This window comes from Mercenaria mercenaria, chromosome 17 (assembly GCF_021730395.1).
Source record: "Mercenaria mercenaria strain notata chromosome 17, MADL_Memer_1, whole genome shotgun sequence".
In the NCBI taxonomy this organism is placed as follows: Eukaryota; Metazoa; Mollusca; class Bivalvia; order Venerida; family Veneridae; genus Mercenaria; species Mercenaria mercenaria.
In genome coordinates, this window is record NC_069377.1 from 938063 (window position 1) to 954979 (window position 16917).

General features: G+C 34.5%; 1 protein-coding gene across 9 annotated transcripts in view; it reads left to right on the forward strand.

Moving 5' to 3' along the window:
* Window positions 1-16917, forward strand: part of LOC123535567 (kinesin-like protein KIF27) — a 61192-nt gene that overhangs the window by 27254 nt on the left and 17021 nt on the right. For 4 of the 9 annotated variants that reach the window (XM_045318248.2, XM_045318255.2, XM_045318254.2 and 1 more), the window contains 13 exons: window positions 329-448; window positions 1533-1577; window positions 6825-6950; window positions 8460-8662; window positions 10166-10186; window positions 11281-11384; window positions 12062-12209; window positions 12885-12981; window positions 13502-13605; window positions 14061-14168; window positions 14608-14707; window positions 15400-15551; window positions 16261-16357. In XM_045318248.2, coding sequence (XP_045174183.2) covers window positions 329-448; window positions 1533-1577; window positions 6825-6950; window positions 8460-8662; window positions 10166-10186; window positions 11281-11384; window positions 12062-12209; window positions 12885-12981; window positions 13502-13605; window positions 14061-14168; window positions 14608-14707; window positions 15400-15551; window positions 16261-16357 — 1425 coding nt within the window. Of the gene's footprint in view, window positions 1-328; window positions 449-1532; window positions 1578-2728; window positions 2750-6824; window positions 6951-8459; window positions 8663-10165; window positions 10187-11280; window positions 11385-12061; window positions 12210-12884; window positions 12982-13501; window positions 13606-14060; window positions 14169-14607; window positions 14708-15399; window positions 15552-16260; window positions 16358-16917 lie in introns of all 9 variants that reach the window. The other 5 variants (XM_045318249.2, XM_045318251.2, XM_045318250.2 and 2 more) reach the window with 5 other exon arrangements.

Here is a 16917-nt window from a genome sequence, read left to right on the forward strand (position 1 = left end):
CCCGCTTGTGATGACATAATGCACAGAGGGGCACATGGGATCTTCCTCCACCGTCAAAGCTGGAAAGTTGCCATATGACCTATAATTGTGTTGGTACGATGCTAAACCTTACAAAAACAAACTACGTATTGGCTAATTACACAGCAGACATCACATATAATACATGTTGGATATTGGTAAACATAGGAAAAATAAGCATACAGCAAATGGCATTAAAAAGACTGGTTTAGAACTTTAGTTGCCAACTTCATCAAAAAAGGAGGGAAGAGGAACAAACTTGCCCTCATTTTATGTAAATACTACACTAATAAATGTTCATACAATACAGGAATCACTGTTGGAGCAGAGAGAGAAGACGTTGGTAGAAGGGGATGAGAAGTTGCAGCAACAAGAGCAACAACTGATAGAACAGAACATGAAGATAGAGGAACTACAGAAAGCTCTAAAGGTAACTGGTTACATGCACAGCAAATACAGTGGTGCTTTATACTGTGAAATCATTTAATATCTTTGACATTAAATTTAGTGATTTTGGCAAAAATCACATTCTAGTTTGGACTTATGGTACATTTATATATTATAAATGACTAAGGTACAATAAATTAATGGAAATTTTACTTGTTAGTCAAGATGAATTTTCTTTGATTGAAGTAATTGTAAAATCAACGAAAAAAAAAGATCTTTAAAACATTAATGATTTCCCAGTATATTTGTATGCTATACCCAAGGTTTTCTGTATATTTGCCGTATTAACCAGAATTGTAATAGATTTTTATGTCATCTGACCCAGGTGTGCAATATTACAGTCTTGAATATACCTGTTTTGTTAATAATATCTTAACCAGTTATAAGTATTGTAAAAGTTTAGTTCTAAGTTACTGTGAAATCATTTAAATTCGCTGGCATGAAATTTCGTGCAAACGTGAAAAAGGACTGTTTCGCGCGGGCTTTAATTCGCGCATTTTCAATTTTAGAAATGAAAAAATAGTATAAAATAATAATAATAGCATGGTCTTAAATTTGCGCATCGGTCCTAGTGCGAAATACGCGAAAATTCATCCTACGCGAATAAAAATGATTTCACAGTATTTTATTTGGCAGGTACTGCCATAGAGAAAATTTTTATGTACATTATACTAAACAGTAAAATTAAGTGAAACCCTTGAAGTTAACTATAGTGACTCCTTATCAGTTCTTAACAATAAGTTTTTAAAAAATCAGACACTTTTTTGTTTGTATTCATAAATTAAAAGATAGGCCCCTTAGCTTTGGGTTTGAAACCCAACTTTTGATGTAGAATTCTTCCCTTTGTGTCTTGCTTTCAGACGTTTTTTGGTTCTACCCTAATGCCTGCCAAGGTGTGAAATAATATCACCTGAGAGTAACTCCCATGTGGAAGGTTGCCATAGTAACTAAATGATGTCTTAGGGACATTAGTCCAAACTAAACAGAAACAAACAAATGGGTATTTACTGATAAAGGTCTGATAGATTTAAAACTTGAAAGTACATGTTTGTATGGCTCCAATTCAGGAAACGGCTTTAACTACAAGAACAGTAGACACACAGTTCACTCAGGTCAGAGGTGTTACAGTTACCTTGATTACTGTTGCTTTGGACTGTTGTTAACGGTTATTGTTGCTATGGGTTACTATTACTATGGGTTACTGTTGCTAAGGGTTCTGTATTTCTTGGAATAAGGTTAGACAGGAATTACGAATAATTGAATGATATTTTGAGACAATGTTTCCTCTATTTGTTTGATGTGTTTGAGGGGTATTTGGATTTGTTCACACTTTTGAGACACTCGGGTCTGATGATATGTGCATTATAACATTCCTGTTTAAATTTTGTATTTAGTATTTTCATTAAAGAACAAGGAATGCCTGATAGTAAGTTAATTTTATATGAAAGCCATCCTCAACTCAAGCCTTTCATAATGCTGAAAGAATTTCTAAAATTTGACCACTATTGAAAAAGATATGGCAGTTTGAAGTTTAAGAACATGGCTGATCATGGAGGCAGCCATTTTAGTGTGTTTATGACGTCATTTACACACTGCTGAATTCTTTATTTAGCAAAATTAACATAAGAACAACATTGCCTTTTCCCTTAAAGTCAGTTTGAAATAGAAATTATACATGTCACGTTCTCAATTCTTATGTGCAGTCTGGTTTCTTATACTTGACTTGAGTGAATGATTTTTTTGTATTCATAATCTATTTCCTTGTTCTCTTTCCGGTGAAATACTTTAATTTATATATATCTTAGTTTTTGCTTTGAAATAAATGTATTTAGAGCTCTAAAGTTCATTTAGAGGCTTGAATGCTTAGAATTATATGTGTAAAATCTGTCAAAAATCATTACAGAAGTAGCCTAGATCATGAATTAATCTTAAGACCAGATGTACATTGTATCCCTTGTGACCGACATTAGCCCAAAGAGCTAACTTTCAGGATTTTGGAGAAGGACATTTTGCTTGTCTTGAACACAGCACCATAGACAAATCATTAAAAAAACAATTTTAATGTTTATAATAAGAATGTCTTTCTATCAATTGAAGGGTTAGATATTACTGCATTTAGCTTCTTTGGGGCAGTGTTAACACGTCAGAATTTTCAACAAAGACAGGTGTCATGGCTCCTTGAGGCCATGATTTATCGTAGATGTAAAAGCATGAAAACTTATTAACAGATGTAATATCAGGATTATTTTTCTTTGAACCTTAGCCATTTGATTTAAAGGAAGAGGTAAGAAATAGACAAGGTATCTTTATAACTTGTTTCTCAAACATTTTATAACACACCTTTTCTTGCACTAAACAGAAAATTTAATCATCAACTTGAGTATATATATTTAGTGAGCTAGTTAGTGAAAATATGTATGTCTGTTTGATATCTACCTTTATAATTATAGTTATTGAAAAAATGACAGTGAAGCATTATTTTGAATTGTTGCGTTTTGATTTTTTTCTCTGAAGTCGTCATTTTTATTCTATAAAAATGCATTTATAAAAGTTATGTCAATAGTTTTTAAACAAAGTTTACGTCAGATTTCAATTCTGGCAGTTGGAAAAGGAAGAAACTTGTTTGTGACTCCTTTTTCTGTTTCAATGGAAAACTCTTGTCAGATTGAAAGTATACATTTAAAGTGATGCTTCCAAGCTAGAAAGCTTAAACTTGTAACAGTGAAATAGAAAATACATGATATTTAGGACAAAGAATTTATTTTTCATGTTAAAAGGTTATTGAAGGAGTTCAATACTGAGTTTAAATTAAAGTTCTAAGAGCATCTAGTACACCATGTTTATTTGGGTTTATTTCTATGATTTCTTGTGTTGTACACAGTAAACAGTATTTCTTAAAATTCTTTTTGTTACATTGTAGCGCTTGATTTTTTTTAGCTCACCAGAGCACGAAGTGCTCAAGGTGAGCTATTGTGACCGGTCATTGTCCAGCGTCCGTCGTGTGTCGTCCAACACCCCTCATGCGTCGTCCGTCAACATTTGCCTTGTGAACATTCTAGAGGCCACATTTTTGACCCAATCTTTATGAAACTTGGTCAGAATGTAAGTCTTGATGATCTCTAGGTCAGGTTTGAAACTGGGTCATGTGGGGTCAAAAACTAGGTCAGTAGGTCAGATCAAAGGAAAAGCTTGTGTACACTCTAGAGGCCACATTTATGACCCAATCTTTATGAATCTATGTCAGAATGTTAGTCTTGATGATCTCTAGGTCAAGTTCAAGACTGGGTCATGTGGGATCAAAAACTAGGTCAGTAGGCCAGATCAAAGGAAAAGCTTGTGAACACTCTAGAGGCCACAGTTGTGACCCAATATTTATGAAACTTGGTCAGAATGTTTGTCTTGATGATTTCTAGGTCAAGTTTGGATATGGGTCATGTGGGGTCAAAAACTAGGTCACCTGGTCAGATCAAAGGAAAAGCATGTGAACACTTTAGAGGCCCCAGTTGTGACTCAATCTTTATGAAACTTGGTCAGAATGATTGTCTTCATGATTTCTAGGTCAAGTTTGAAACTGGGTCATGTGGGTTCAAAAACTAGGTCAGTATGCCAGATCGAAGGAAAAGCTTGTAAACACTCTAGAGGCCACCGTTGTGACTCAATCTTTATGAAACTTGGTCAGAATGTTAGTCTTGACGATCTCCAGGTCAAATTTGAAACTGGGTCATGTGGGGTCAAAAACTAGGTCAGTATGCCAGACCAAAGGAAAAGTTTGTGAACACTCTAGAGGCCACAGTTGTGACTCAGTCTTTTTGAAACTCGGTCAGAATGATTGTCTTCATGATTTCTAGGTCAAGTTTGAAACTGGGTCATGTGGGGTCAAAAACTAGGTCACTAGGCTAGATCAATGGAAAATCTTATCAAAACTCTGGAGACCACAATTTAATGTGTCAGAATGTTTGTCTTGATAATCTATAGGTCAATTTCGACTCTGGGTCATGTGGGATCAAAAACTAGATCACTCAGTCAAATCAAAGGAAAGGGCTTGTGAACACAGTTGTGACCCAATCGTTTTGAAACTTGGCCAGAATGTTAATCTTGATGACTTCTAGGTCATGTTTAAAACTGGGTCATGTAGGGCCAAAAACTAGGTCAGTAGGCCAGATCAAAGGAAAAGCTTTTGAACACTCAAGAGGCCACAGTTGTGACTCAATCATTCTGAAACTTAGTCCGAATGTTTGTCTTGATGATCTCTAGGTCAAGTTAGAATCTGGGTCATGTGGGTTTAAAAACTAGGTCAGTACGCCAGATCAAAGGAAAAGCTTGTGAACACTCTAGAGGCCACAGTTGTGACTCAATCTTTTTGAAACTTGGTCAGTGTTTGTCTTGATGATCTCTAGGTCAAGTTTGAATCTGGGTATTGTTGGGTCAAAAACTAGGTCACATGGTCAAATCAAAGGAAAAGTCTGTGAACACACTGAAGGCGACAGTTGTGACTCAATATTTATGAAACTTTGTCAGATGGTTTGCCTTGATGATTTTTAGGTCACTTTTGAAACTGGGTCATGTGGGGTCAAAAGCTAGGTCAGTAGGCCAAATCAAAAGAAAAGCTTTTGAACACTCTATAGGTCACAGTTGTGACTCAATTTTTATGAAACTTGGTTAGAATGTTTGTCTTGATGATCTCTAGGTCAAGTTTGAATCTGGGTATTGTGGGGTCAAAAGCTAGGTCACATGAACAAATCAAAGGAAAAGTTTGTGAACACACTAAAGGCGACAGTTGTGACTCAATCTTTATGAAACTTGGTCAGAATGTTTCTCTTGATGATTTCTAGGTCAAGTTTGAAACTGGGTCATGTTGGGTCAAAAACTATGTCACCTGGTCAAATCAAAGGAAAAGCTTGTGAACACTCCAGCGGTCGCAGTTGTGATCCAATCTTTATGAAACTTGGTCAGAATGTCTTGATGATCTCTATTTCAAATTCGAAACTGGGTCATGTGGGGTCAAAAACTATGTCAGTAGGCCTGATCAACTCTGGTGAGCGATATAGGGCCATCATGGCCCTCTTGTTTTTGGGGTTTTTTTGTAAATTTTTAATCAAGTGCAGATGATACATAATGCAAATAACTTTTATGAGTTTTCATACCATGAATCACAGCAAATAATGTGAAAATTTCAAACTGAGCTTTATGAACAAATTCTGTAAAATTGGTATTCTTATAATGTATTTCTAAATATGAGCTGCACCATGAGAAAACCAATGTAGTGCATCAGCGCAGTCTAGTCAGGATCCATACTGTTCAGTTTCAAAGCCTGTTGCACTTAGAGAAACCGTTAGCGAACAGCATAGATCCTGACCAGACTGCGCTGATGCACTATGTTGGTTTTCTCATGGTGCAGCTCGGTTATATAGCTTGGTTTCGGTTCTTTTGAAAATGAAGACTGATTTGTATATTAAGATTAATGTGTTATGTTTTGAATAACTTTAGAATTGGTGGATGTGGGAATAATATAATGCTAGAATAATATAATTTACCAGGAAAATAATTGAATCTTCAATTTGTTTTACCCTGGCCATGGATTGAAAGTGATTAATGTTTTGTTCATGCTTGTTTAATTTTGTCAGCAAAATAATGGTCGTTTGCACAACAGTTTCTTAAGGAAAAGTTTCCCTTAATACATAATTATTGCATGAAACTCAGAATGCATGTTATAAACAAATTAATCTAGTATATGGTTAGTTATACTTCACACATTGAGTTATTTTTTAAGCATTTTATTTTCAGTCATTTGTATTATTTCAAGTTAATCTATAAACAAAATCCATTTTATTCTAGTAAGTTTATAGTTGAGTATACAAGAACTAAGCAAAATGGAGTATTATAACTTATAAAATGAGCCGCGCCATGAGAAAACCAACATTTTGCATTTGCAACCAGCATGGATCCAGACTAGCCTGAGCATCTGCGCAGTCTGGTCAGGATCCATGCTGTTGGCTTTGAAAGCCTATTGCAATTCGAGAAAGCATAAGTGAACAGCATGGATCCTGGCCAGACTTCATGGATGCGCAGGCTGGTCAGGATCCATGCTGGTCTCAAAGGCACTATGTTGGTTTTCTCATGACGCCGCTCATATATGAAATTTCATGTAGGTACTTATTCTTTAAAAGATTTATTTACAAATTTATTTTCTCAATGCTGCAGTGCTGAATCTCAACTGAAGATGTGATACATGATGTTCAATTTTCGTTCACATAGAACAAAAATGCATATTTGAAAGAGCTACTTCAGTATGTTGCAGGAGTATTTTTGTGCATTTTAGCACATTCCTAATGATTAATTTCAGTATTTTGTTGTTTTAGGTAACGTTGATAGGTGACAGCACAAATCTCAGTGAAGGTCAGGTGACAGCCAGTGCCCCAGTCACATCAAGACAAGCCAGCAGGCCTAAATCTGTACCTATACATCTACATAAACATTCAGACATGGTAAGTCTAAATCTGTACTTATACATCTACATAAACATTCAAACATGGTAAGCAGGCCTAAATCTGTACCTATACATCTACATAAACATTCAGACATGGTAAGTCTAAATCTGTACCTATACATCTACATAAACATTCAGACATTGTAAGCAGGCCTTAATCTGTACCTATACATCTACATAAACATTCAGACATGGTAAGTCTAAATCTGTACCTATACATCTACATAAACATTCAGACATGGTAAGCAGGCCTAAATCTGTACCTATACATCTACATAAACATTCAGACATGGTAAGCAGGCCTAAATCTGTACCTATACATCTACATAAACATTCAGACATTGTAAGTCCAAATCTGTACCTATACATCTACATAAACATTCAGACATGGTAAGCAGGCCTAAATTCTGTACCTATACATCTACATAAACATTCAGACATGGTAAGTCTAAATCTGTACCTATACATCTACATAAACATTCAGACATGGTAAGTCCTAAATCTGTACCTATACATCTACATAAACATTCAAACATTGTAAGTCCAAATCTGTACTTATACATCTACATAAACATTCAGATAAGCATTCAGACATGGTAAGTCCAAATCTTTACCTATGCATCTAAATAAACATTCAGATAAATATTCAGACATGGTAAGTCTAAATCTGTACCTATACATCTACATAAACATTCAGACATGGTAAGTCTAAATCTGTACCTATACATCTACATAAACATTCAGACATGGTAAGTCTAAATCTGTACCTATACATCTACATAAACATTCAGACATGGTAAGTCTAAATCTGTACATCTACATAAACATTCAGACATAAGTAGAAGCAAAACACTTGATAAAATATATTTTGTTGGGAATGAAGTTAAGTGACACAGCTTTTTGAAAAATTGTAAAAATGGTCACTAGTTACTAGTACTACTTAAATTTGAATTATACTTAAGGTCCATATTTATGCGAGGATTAATTTTCACGAGATGTAGGGCCTCACAAATATAGTGAAAATTAAACACTCGTTAAAATTTCTCCTTGTTGTATTTCAGTCAATTGTTTTGATTCAAGTAATAGACGGAAAACAAGGGTATTTGAGAATATATCTGATACTGAGTAATTACATTTAATACTCTGTCTGTTTAATATCATAGCTAGTCAAAGACTCTACGTAAGAGATATCTCCTATTGACAAGATTGTCGTAAATTGCACCTTTCTAACAATTACCAAGAGGGTAGTATACAGTCACACTGTTTATTAGAACAATCCAGTTCACAGCACCCCAGTACTACCCTTTTTGCAGTTGTATGTAGTTTATCCACAGGAGAGGTCTGTCTAATAATTGTGCAGCTGTGTAACAACTTCTTGCAGAAATTTCCTTTAAGATTTGATTTTGTTTATAGTATTTATAATGTATCTATAATTCTTAATTGAAATGTAATAAGAAAAAAACAATTCTTTTTATTTCTAACAATATTCACTTGTATTGAATTTCAGAGGTATTCACAACTGCGGCCACCATCTCGTAATATCAAAACTAGTCCGGCATTGTTCACACTGGAACGAGTAATGAAAAGTTTCCGTGCTCGCAGTCAGTTGCTCGTGTCACGTCTGGAGGATGGAGATGAGGTTTTGCACCTGGACTTTAGTGATGGAGAAGACAATGCTCAGAACGTAGATAGTGATGGTGATGAAATGAGGTTAGTATTGAGCAATCTTACAATGCTGATAAAAAAAAACTATTCTATTTTAAGTAAAATGGTTTATTTTGATTTTATACAACATTTTGATTTTATGTAGCTGAAGTATTCATTAATAAAGAAACTGAATGGAATCATTTTTGTACATAAATACTCTAGGTTGGGTGATAATTATTTGTGGGAGTTATTTTTGCTAATTTTTGCAACTCTAGTCATATTTGAACTCAAACTTTTCATTAATAATAAAGATGTGTTATCTCCGATAATATGGAAATGTAAGAAGGAGGAATTCTTGAAAATGCAAACAAGTGTGTTGTCTATCAAATTGCAAAATGTATAGTATCTACAGTATGCCTTGTTATAAAATTGTTCTAGAGAAAAAGTTTGCAGACGGTAATATTTCATAGAAACTTACCATAAGTTTAACTTTCCCGTCCTTCACCGTGTTGTGTTGTTTTTGGCACATTTTAAATTATATTGTCACCAGTGCTTTGGATAATACCCTTATAGAATTAATAGTTTTAAATTCTTATACAATATGTGATAAGTCTTGTAAATTTTACAAATGTATAACATGGTTCAGAAATCGTTTCATTAACAATCAAGGCCTTTGAGTGGTTTATTGTCAAATTTACCACAGTTCAGAGTTCAGACGCACAGGAATTGAACCTTGAGGGCGTTAGCTGGAGTGGTTAAATACTGAAGCATTTGAACGATGAACCATGGTAAATTAGAGGATAAATCACAAGAAGGCATTGATTGTTTGCATTCTGTTATGCTCATTGACATATTTTATTAAATATTATGCTGAACTTCATTTACCCGAGGAGTAATGTATCGGAAATCATGCGGCATTTTGACGTCATAATTGATGTCAAAATGCTCTCTTACTGGTCTGCTGATCAACCGTTGTTTATAGCAGAATATACAGAGCTTGATTTTCTCCTTTGTTAATCTGAAAATCAAATTGAGTTCTTTTAGAATATATGGTAACATATTTATAAAATACAACCTTGTCATTTGCTGAACCCAAGTAGCAATGATTAAGGTGTGGGCTACATATCCCTGGAGGACAAGGGTTTTAAAACATTTGAAGTCAGGACAGTGCACCGCCTCATATGATTCCAGTACTTAATATAGTGTTGTCAAATAGAATATTGAGATCAGTCTTAACTGTAAGATTTGAGTTCAAAACCAACCAGTCAGATGCTGAAGGTTTGTGACTCGTCTTCAAACTTAGTTTTATATACAGTTGAAACTCTTATATCTCGAATGCCAAGGGTTCAAGCATTTTACTTCGAGATACCAGTCCTCAAAGTGATTTTTATTTATTGGCTTCAGGCTTTTGTCACGTACAATCTAGCTAAAATAAGTTAGTAAATAAGCCCAAGTGTAGAAGATTTCATGGTTTTAAAAGTTCCATGGCAAAATAAATTGAAGAAAATGACAAATTTTTCCCAAAATACTTGAAAAAGTAAATTACATTTCATCTTGTTTTCAAAGAGGGAAAAAGTTGATCAGGCTGTAAGTATTTTTTGGTTGAATTTAGCACAAAGTTTGTTTGCAGTTTATACATGGTGGATGTTTACAGATAGTTCAGCTTGGAGTTTGAAGTTCTTTTTTACTGAATTACTCATTTTCACATACTTTTCAAGATTTTTTTTATTTTCCAAATATCATATTTTGCATTAAATATATTTCAAGGCAAAAGAAGTTTCAAAAGTTTTTGGTATGCTTAAAAAAGAAGTTTTTATTAGATTTTTTTTATGTATTCGAATTATTTTTTAGTCGAAAACTAGCTTTAACAGGCTTATCACAGTAAATTCAAATTCATAAAATGTTACTTGAATTACAAAATGTGAGATATTCTCTGAACAGATCAAACCTACTAAGTGAAATTTGAAATCCAAGCTCTTTTTTTTTTTGTGAGATTTGAAGAAGATGATCTCTGTTCAAACTAAGTAATAATATGTATTTAATGGACTCACAGAATGTATAGATACTCCGAGTTTTAACACTGTGATTAAAAAATGCCTTTTACCTTACCAATAACAAGAATTCCAGTAAGCTGACTTTAGAGTGATTCAAATAACCATCAAGCTTTTATCGTAAATGAGCTGAAATATATGAATTAAACTAAGAAGTAAATGAGGATTGGTATCGAATAAATTTACCCGTTACAGTTTCATTGTTTCCATTTTGCAGCTGTTCAGTCACTTCTGTTCATAAATTTACTAACTCGCACACATTTTCATAGATGTCACATTGTTTAATGTATGCAAGTTATTTTGTTTGCAAGGTTTGATGCTGTACATACATGTATTTTCTCATAGACTTCTTATAATAATACAAAAAGAGACACTCGGACAGGTCTGTGTTAGCTTAGAAAATTCTTTCATGTAGTAAAAAAATTTTAAAAAGTAAGAGCAAAGTCTTTCATTGAGATTTTGCAATATTTTTTGCTTAACATTGATGTGATAAATTAAGTAAAGAAATTATTTACCTATACTAAAAAGGTTGCCCAATGACATTTTGATGCAAACATGGAGAGAAATTGCTGTATTTTATGCAAAAAGTAAAAAACAAAATATCAGCTTAGATTTTGCTTTTTATTTCAGCAGGGAAGGAACGTTTGTACGTAAAGGAACATTTAGAATAAAGAAAGGCAAATCAGAGGAGAACAAGGAAAATGCCATTCCAGAAATCAGGGTGGGCAATGAAGGTAAAATGCATTGCCTAGGCCATTAGATTGTTTTTATCTACATTTAACATCAATGAGCACATAGGCTGAAGGTTGTTTTCTATCAAAAAATAGGTTTTTAAAGGATAAATTGGAATGTGTAGTCAAAGTCATTTATAAAGACATTTAGGAGACAGTGATTTTGGGTAAAAGGGTTGGGTGTTAACCTGCATGTCTCCTTGTTACAACCTATTACAATCTGAATTGTGTGACCATTTTAGGCTCTTGCTTTTGTTTGCCCAAGAGGAGGACCTGGAAACAGCAGAATTGAATTCAGACTTGCATTTCGGTCAAATTGAAAATAAACTTACATAAACAGTCTTTACATCAGCTCAGAGTGTTATAGTAATGTCTGTTCAAGGTGTCATGTAAAAACTAATACAAATCAGAAAATATAGTACATTTCTTAATGTGGCTTCTATAGAGAGAACACCTCTTAGGAGACTGAGATATGTTTTTTGTACAGTTTTTGCTCTGGGTATATTAATTGACTGTTTTGTCTAATGGGAGAGAAAATATCTGTGTTTTATGGAGGTATTGCCTTTTTGCAGATACTGTCAATAGAGCCTAGACTGTATTAAAATTGGGTTATAAGATTCATCTTTTTTTGCATCCATGTGTCCCATTGTCTGTGAGTACATTACAATATTTAAATTCAGATGGAGATAAGCAGCAGCTCAGTGTACATACAGGTGATGGCAACGTTGAGGTTGGACGTAGTCAAGAGGTACAGAAGAAAATCAAACAAGCACAGCTCAAGATGCTTGAATCTAACAAGAAAATCAGGGACTTAGCTATAAATATTAAGTAAGGAATGTTTATTCAAACAGTCTTAGTTTTTCCAGTTCTAGAAAATTAATTTTTAGTCAAGTGTATATGATCAGAACGTAACAGAACGAGAGTTATTAATAGATAGAAGGGCGTCTGTGACCAAGTGGTTAAGGTCACTGACTTTGAATCATTGTCTGACACTCTCAGGCAGCAGATCCTGCTATAATGAAATCCTTAAAAAGATCCTTTGGAAACATAGAATGCAACCAAGCAAAATCATAGCAAACTCAGATTTGATTGAGTCTGTTCATGAGAGGTAATGGAAAACGCAAAACCTTTATGCCCCCAAGCATTTGCTTAAACAGAATTGGATATTACAAATATATTATAAGGCCTCCATGAATACAAAGGAAGCTGTTCAGCTGGCTTATTGAAGGTCAGTGGTTCTACCCAGGATGATCATGGTCTTCACTGTTTGCTATTCAGTCACTTAATTTTAAGTGAACATCCTTTTGATAAACAAGTGGCACTACCCAAATTGAATGATGGACCAATCCATTTTAGAAATTTAGCAGTGTAAAAGTTAAAATGAGGCAGGCATTTTTCCCATTTTATGGACCTAATGATCACTTTGATTTAGTATGCAATGATGTGTATAGTACAGATAGTACAGACATAATGAAAACTATGTATTCCTATTTTACTTATAAGATTAAAGGAGCAACTAATAAGGGAATTGGTGAAGACAGGAAAAGATGCTGAGCAAATGAATAAACAATATGCAGGAAAAATTGCTGCCCTAGAAAAGGTAGGTCAAGTTAAAATTATAGATCTTATATTATATGTTCACAGTAAATTTCCAAATAAGGTAGAATACAAAGTATATAAAGAGTATTTGTATAATTTTAGTTATTAAATCTTCATATAACTGTTTGATGTGTGATTACTTGTACAACTACTGGTATGAAATAATGGTAAACTGATTATTCATTCAGGAGTAAATTTTGCTTCTTTACCAAAGACGTGACTGTGTTGAAGCCATGTCACATTCACCATTGTTTTTGGTGATAAGGTAATAGCTATTGTCAAGAAATATTTTCTTATTGATTATAAAAGTGTATAACGTTGACTGTTGTCATATAAATGTTATACAATTATATTTCCTGTGTTGAAAGGTACAATATAGTTAAGGTGTTATTTATTGCGGATATTAGAGTTAGAGCCCATCTGGCACAACTCGTAAAACTTTTAAAAAATAGAAGCAAATATATGCAATTAGTCTGACAGTAAGTAAATCGGTCTGTATCAGTTTATATCAATATTTCCAGGAGAAAGAAGTGGTTAAACAAGAATTATCAGAGACACAGAAAATGTTGGCAGGCATAGAGACCAAAGAACACCAAGAAACTGTTGAGAAAGAGAAACTTCTCAGGTGAGAACTTTTGCTTATAGAAAGGTAAAGACTTAAGTGTTTGTGTTTTAAATATTTTCACCCTTTTTGAAAGGGCCAGACATTTTGAATCATTGGACACCTTTGCTTTGTGCACATCTAGCTCTCAAAAGCTTCCCTTAGTGCTATAAGGCATTCGATATGTATTCTTTAACTAGCTGGCAGCTGATAACTGGCCACATTTGAACCGATGCTAGCAGGATTTGAATCTTCAGCCTCCCATTCCAGAGGCAAATACCCAAACTGTAGGCCACAATGTACTGCTATATGGTGACACCCTAACAAGTCTGTCGCTGTACAGAGGTGTTAACCTATGCCTAATACAGGGCCCCTTTGGTCTTAAAGGAGGACTTTCTCCACCAGTTAAGGTATAGAGTCACCAGGTACTGCCATACTAACTATAAACACATGTAAAACAAATATTGATTTGTTTTCAGTGAGTATAAGAAGAAAGTAGAGGCAGCTAAAGCCAAGATGACAGTGCTACAGAGAAAACAAAAGGAGACGGAGAAAGTTGCTAGTATCTCCAACCAGAATGATAAAAAGTAAGTAAATATATTTAATTAGGAATCAGATTCAGGACTTTGTCAGCTATTTCTACTGAAGTGCATCAAAACAAGTTCTGAAAACACTTTCAGAAAAAACAAACTGTTTAACCTTTAGCCTGCTGGTGGCTAGTGATTCTCCCTTTGCGGCCAAAGCAGACCAGGCTGATCTTGGTCTGCACTGTTCGCCATTCAGTCAGTAAATTTTCAGTTTACACCCCTTCAAATAATAAGTGGTACGGTCCAAATTGAAAGATGGACCAGTCCATTTAAGAAATTTAGCAGGATTAAGGTTAAATCTGTTATGTAGGGAGATAGGTTACTCCAGATAGGTTATTACATGATACAAATGCTCTAAACTTTTTAAAAGTTAATACATTTGCACTGTATGATATTTTATCTTATTACTGGTAAATGTATGTATTTTTGTTTCATACAGAATTTCTGATTTGGAGTTAGCAGTAGACAGGATGAAACAACAGCAAGAAAATTTACAGAAACGTCTCAAGGAAGAGTCAGATAGGAAAGTGAAATTAGAGGTATGCTACCTAACCTTCATACCATAAACCACTTTTGTCTTACATCTGTCCATACATGTGTAATATTCCTAAATTTGCTTTTGAACAATTAATAGCTCATTTCATGTCTTTGAAAATGATCTAATATGTTGAGATTTGCTTTGGTGTTGAACCTCAAGTAAAGGTAGGGCATTACTTTTGAAAGCATGACAAATCATTATTTCTTTTAAACCCATGGAAAATAAAATTACGATATCGTTGCCTTACTTCTAAATGTAATAAACATCAGGTAATAACTATAATACAAGTAAAAGATGCTTAAGCTGGCTAATAGAATGTATAGAAGTTACTGAGCCTGACATAACTTTTTGAGGGACCTGTACTTGTACGTCTGTCCACCAGTAAATCTGGAAAGACACTTTATGACTTTCTATGACATTACTGTAAAAGCAGAAATTTTCGAGACTGTTTAATTTTTGCTATATTCGTGAGGCCCTGTATCTCACGAAAATTAATCCTCTTAAATATTCACCATAAGTATAAATAAATAAATTCAAATTCAGGTAGAATACCATTTTTACAATTTTGTGAATATTAAACCTGGTGAACATACTCAGAATTTCAAATTCGCGAAATTTTGACCCAGAGAAAATATGACATTGTGCTTATACAGCATTCATAGTAATAAATACATCTGGCAACAAAACTTTCAGAGGGAGATGCAGAAGGAGTTACAGAGAGTTACAGAACTGGAGATCAAGAATGAGCAACAACAAAAATTACTAAAACGTAAAAATGAGGAGATTGCATCGGCAAAGAGGAGATTGCGGAATGGCAGTGCTGGTACGCTGCCTCCAATAAATGGGTGAGTGCCTAGTGTCCCATGTCTCTGGTCAAATCTTATGTATGTTATCATATTCTAGTATTATATCCTGTAATATGGATACTTTTCCCAACATATTTTTGTCAGCTATTTGTCAATAAAAATCTTCAGGTCGACTGATATAGAAACAGACAGTTGACAAAGAGAGTTATGAACCTTTGGCCTGCTGTCAGCAAGTGATTCTGCCTTTGCAACCAGTGCAGACCATGATCAGCACTGTTCGCTATTCAGTCAGTAAATTTTCAGTGAATACCCCTTTGAATAATAAGTGGTACTGCCCAAACTGAATGATGAACCATTCCATTTTAGAAATTTAGCATGATAAAGGTTAAACTAAAGAAGAATAGAGTGTTTATCAGAGTGCTTATGCTTCCTTGCAAAATTGTTTGGAGGGCAACAAAGGTCTTCCTCCAGAATGAAAGTCACAAGATGCCTTAAGAGGTGTTACTTAAGATTCCAAGGAAGCAGAAAGTACATATCTTGAATTATATATTGAATTTAATCTCGCATGGCTATCTAGCTGGCTTACGTAAGGTTAGAGGTTCTACCAAAGTACCTGCCCGTGGTGAAATAATGTACAGAGAGGCCCCTGGAGTCTTCCTCAATCATCAAAGCTGGAAAGTGGCCATATGACCTGTAATTGTGTTGGTGCAATGTTAAACTGAACAAAAATTAACCTGGTATGTTTCAGGGAAGAGCATGATAAGATAGAGGAACAGAAGAGGTGGTTGGACTCAGAGATTGAGAAAATGGTGCAACAGAGGCAGGAAGTAGAACACCTTCAAGAGGTATAGTCATAGTAAAATCTCATAAATCAGCCCACCAGTCTTTCTTAAGTAAGACTAGAACAAATTAAGTTTTTCAGCAATAAGGTCATAGGTTTAAAGGTCAAGAACAGATAAATACAGGTTAGGAAACAATTAGGATCGCATGCCCGTAAAAACTGATACACTGGGACCCCGTTATAACGCTGTCGTCGGGGTCCAAGGTTCGAGACCCGCGGATCTAGCGGGGTTAAATTTATAACGCGGGTTGGCCGTATCAGCGGTATAGGCAATACCCCACCCACCGGTAATGTATTAGACATATTTTGAACGCTGTTTTATGTTTAATGCTACTGAAAAATATATTAAAAGAATTATAACGCTGTGTCAGCTTCTCATTTCGTCGTGATTCTAAAAGAAAGTTGGAATTGTGTATCCCGGAAGTAAACATATAACGCTGTGTGAGAAGCGCGCGGTCGTGAAAATTTCATGTGCAACACAATTGCAATGGGGGTTTATGTAACTAAAAGAGATAACGCGGATAGTCTTAAAAAAATAATTTTGAATTCATGTAGAAAATGGAT